The following is a 3,671-nucleotide window of genomic DNA, read 5'->3' as shown; positions in this document are numbered from 1 at the left end:
CCCTCCCTGAGCCAGTCCCCCAGACTCCCAGACTGTGGAGGTGCCCTCCTGCAGGCTGGGGGCTCCTGGCCTCCGCCACCCGGTCCCTCCAGCAGGCGGGCAGGGCCTTACCTCCGGGCCATGGCTTGTGTTCTAATTTCAGGCCGGCCAGTTCTGCCATCACGGCCTTCGCTAAGGGAGCCGGGCCATCGGCCACCACCGGCAGCCCCCAGGGGCTCTCTGAAGGGGGGAATGAAAAGGGAAGCATGACTCTCCAGGCATAAACACCCCACACATCCTCGTGTCTGCTGGGAGAGAGGGTGTGGAATGGCAATGAGAGGCCCGTTGGCAGGGGAGAGGGGCGTGGGGGTCTGGCCTTGGAGTCACCAGAAACTTCTGCAGCACGCAGGTGCAAAGCCAACAAGGTGAGTCCCAGGTCTCAGTGCCAGGAGTGCTTCCTGGGTTCTGTAAGTATTGATTTATGGTGTTTTCACAGGCATTTCCTGTAAGGTCGGCCCTGACTGCTCCCACTCAGAGAGGAGGGAGGCCAGGGCTGGGCTGCCCCCTCGTCTGTCCAGCACCACCCAGCAGCTCCGATAACCCTGCCATTGACGTGGATTTAGCTGTCCTGGGGCAGGGGGAACGGGATACTGCAGGTGTGCAAACTCCCAGGTGACCCCCATATGCTGCCAGGTGGCCCGCCCACACCTCCTGGCCGGCATGCTCACTGCTCAGCTCTGCCAGCCCTGACCTCCTTGCATTGGACAAGCATCTGTTGAACACCTACCACAAGCCAGGCACTGAGCTAGGTGTGTGTGTGTGGGGGGGGTGGGGGGTGGGGGTGGGGACAGAGATGACCTGAGGCAGACATGGTCCCAAGGGGATCAGGTCTAGCAGGAAGCGGGACAACTGAGCACTTAAAGCAGGTTCAGTCAGCCTAGTGGGAGCTGAGGAGTGTGGGGTGCAGGAGGGACCAGGTGCTGGTAACTCTGTATATAGGTAGGTACATTGTTATTAACTTAATTAGGGTACTCCTAAGGCTTAGGAAGAGCCACACTCAAGGGGCCAAAGAGCCGCATGTGGCTCGCGAGCCGCAGTTTGCCGACCACTGTGGGAGCTGAGGAGTGTGGGGTGCAGGAGGTACCAGGTGCTGGTAACTCGGGCCAGGAGGCTGCTGGGTCAGGAGTCTTGTAGACTGAGCCCAGAGGACACCTCACCAGCTGTTTCCAGGCAGGGAGGTAGGTGAGCAGGGAAGAACATTCTAGGCTAGGGAGTCTTCAGGTGTTCTCCCTGGCCCAGCTGCACCAGTGTCACCTGGGAACTTGTTAGAAATGCACCTTCTCAGGCCCCTGCCCCACTGAATTGGAAACTGGGGGTGGGGCCCAGCTTCCTGTAGTTCACAATCCCTCTGGGTGATTCTCAGGTGATTCTGAAGTTTGAAAACCGCTGCTCTTGGCAAAAAGAACTAGCAGAGTATGAATACCTGGAGGAAGACTGATGTATCCAGAAAAACCCAGGCCAAGGGCAGACTGCAAATTTAAGAGATGAGTCTGGGAGCCTGTCTGCTGTGGCTCAGTGGTTGGGCATCCACCTATGAGCCAGGAGGTCACGGTTCGATTCCCAGTCAGGGCACATACTCGGGTTGCAGGCTCCATCCCCAGTAGGGGGCGTGCAGGAGGCAGCTGATTGAAGATTCTCATCATTGATGTTTCTCTCTCTCTCCCCCTTTCTCTCTCTCTGAAATCAATAAAAACATATTTAAAAAAAAGAGAGATGAGTCTGGGGAGGAGAGAAAGGTCTAGATCGCCTCTCCATGCCTCAGTTTCTCCTTTAGAAAGTTCTCTCTCCCCCTTTCTCTCTCTGAAATCAATAAAAAAACAAAAGAGAGATGAGTCTGGGGAGGAGAGAAAGTGCTATCGCCTCTCCATGCCTCAGTTTCTCCTTTAGAAAGCGGGGGATAATAGGACAGTTTGAGGGTACACTAAGTTAATATTGCAAAGTGCCTAGAACAGTGCCTGGTGTGAGGGGTGCTGTTCAAAGCATTTGTCAGATCGGCCCACGGGAAAGGCCAAGTTGGTGCAGAGCCTAAGGCTGGAATCCAGGGGCAGGACCTGGGCCAGAGAAAGGACGTGGCCGAGGTTGGCATGGAGGTGCCCCTGAGTCCCGGGGCTGAGCTGAGCCTTCCATGGAGGGAAGGGCTGGGGAGGCAGAGTGAGAAGGGCCTGCAGAACCACCTGAGGGGCAGGGGGCAGGGCAGCGGGAGACCAGAGAAGTCTCAGGAGGCCTGTGACGTCCCACGGGAGCATGCCTGAGGTCCCTGCGCTGGCCGGCCCTTTGCACTGCTCCCAGCTCAGCGCTCAGGCAGACACCCCAGAGCACCCCCCTCGTCCTGCTCCCACCTCCCAGCCCTAACTCCAGTTTTGCCTTAGTAACCAGCTTTGAAACGATCTGTCTTAATGATTCTGTCCCTAGTTGTCTTGTCCCACAGGCCACTGATTTCATTCTGCCTTCTAGCCGTTCTCACCTGGCCAGCACGCCCTGCCTGAGGCAGCGTGAATTCCTTCTGGGTCCAAGTCCTAACCAGACAATTAACTGCCAACCTCGAGGAACCAGTTAATCTCGTCTCCCAGAGCCTCAGTTTTCCTGTTTGCCCTGGAGATGGATATGCCTGAATCTGCAGTGCGCTCGGCCCCCTGCTGCACACTCACCTCTGTCCGAGAGCCACCTCCCACTCCTCACCTCCTCCAGGGAGGGCCTGCCGGCAGCCACAACACTGTGAGGGGGTCTGCTGGAACCTCTGGCTTTGTCCCCTCCATGTGCCATCTCTCTCCTACAGTTTGGCACACACCTGGGTTTATCCCTCCACTTCTCACCTCCTTGCTTGGGGTCCCATCCCCCTGGGCCAGCCCTAACCCTTCCCCCCACAAGGCTACAGGGCCTGTATGCACACACCCGTGACCATCCCTGCCCTGCACAACTGGGACCAGCCGAGGGCCCCTGTACCACAGCAGGGAGGGGCTGGAAGAGGCTCTTACCCCGGGGTCCACAGATCCCTGTGTGCACCTGAAAACCTGAGTCCCAGAGCCTCGATTTGGAGGGAAGATATAACCTGCTTGTTTTCACAGACTTCTAGCTGACAGCCTTCCCTCTCATGATGGTCGGAGGCCACGGTGTGCGGGAGGGTTCCCTGGTAATCCTGTGTGTTTCCTTTTATGTGTTAAGAACATTCTGAGGCTCATCTAAGCCTTAGATTCTAAGGCGCAGAAACGGTTTCACCACTCCAGGTCCCAGTGCTGTCACCTAGCGGCCTCCCTGGGCCTTATTTTAAGTCTGTAGATTGTAAATCGATGTTCTTGTAAGTGAAGCTCTTGGAACAGAGGCTGGCACACAGGACCGCAGCTAGAATGACCGCCACTGGTGGACACGTCCCGCCTGCGAATGGACGCTGGGCGGCGCCCGTGGCCTGCGGCGGGGAATTCGGGGTGGGCGCGGCCGGCCAGCTCTGCGCACTCAAGGAAACTGAGCAAGAATGGAAATCCCGAGCCAGGGTGCTGGCTCCTTCCTCCTCACCCTCTACCCCCCGCCAGGGCCACCGAGAGAGTCTCGCCAAGGGGCCAGGGAGACCCCCTCCCGGGAGACCCCACCCAGGGAGACCCTCTCCATCCCCGGCCCGCGATGGACCGAGCACGGCC

General features: G+C 58.1%; 1 protein-coding gene across 1 annotated transcript in view; it reads right to left on the bottom strand.

Annotated features, from left to right (window-relative positions):
* Positions 1-249, bottom strand: part of LOC102241517 (BOLA class I histocompatibility antigen, alpha chain BL3-7-like) — a 7,811-nt gene extending 7,562 nt beyond the window's left edge. The window contains exon 1 of the mRNA XM_005862331.2: positions 112-249. Coding sequence (XP_005862393.2) covers positions 112-247 — 136 coding nt within the window. The 5' untranslated portion in view covers positions 248-249. The remainder of the gene's footprint in view (positions 1-111) is intronic.
* Positions 250-3,671: the final 3,422 nt, after the last annotated feature.

This window comes from Myotis brandtii, unplaced genomic scaffold, assembly GCF_000412655.1.
Source record: "Myotis brandtii unplaced genomic scaffold, ASM41265v1 scaffold1636, whole genome shotgun sequence".
Lineage (NCBI taxonomy): Eukaryota > Metazoa > Chordata > Mammalia > Chiroptera > Vespertilionidae > Myotis > Myotis brandtii.
The sequence above is the reverse complement of the archived record's forward strand: the minus strand, read 5'-3'. Positions and strand labels throughout refer to the sequence as shown.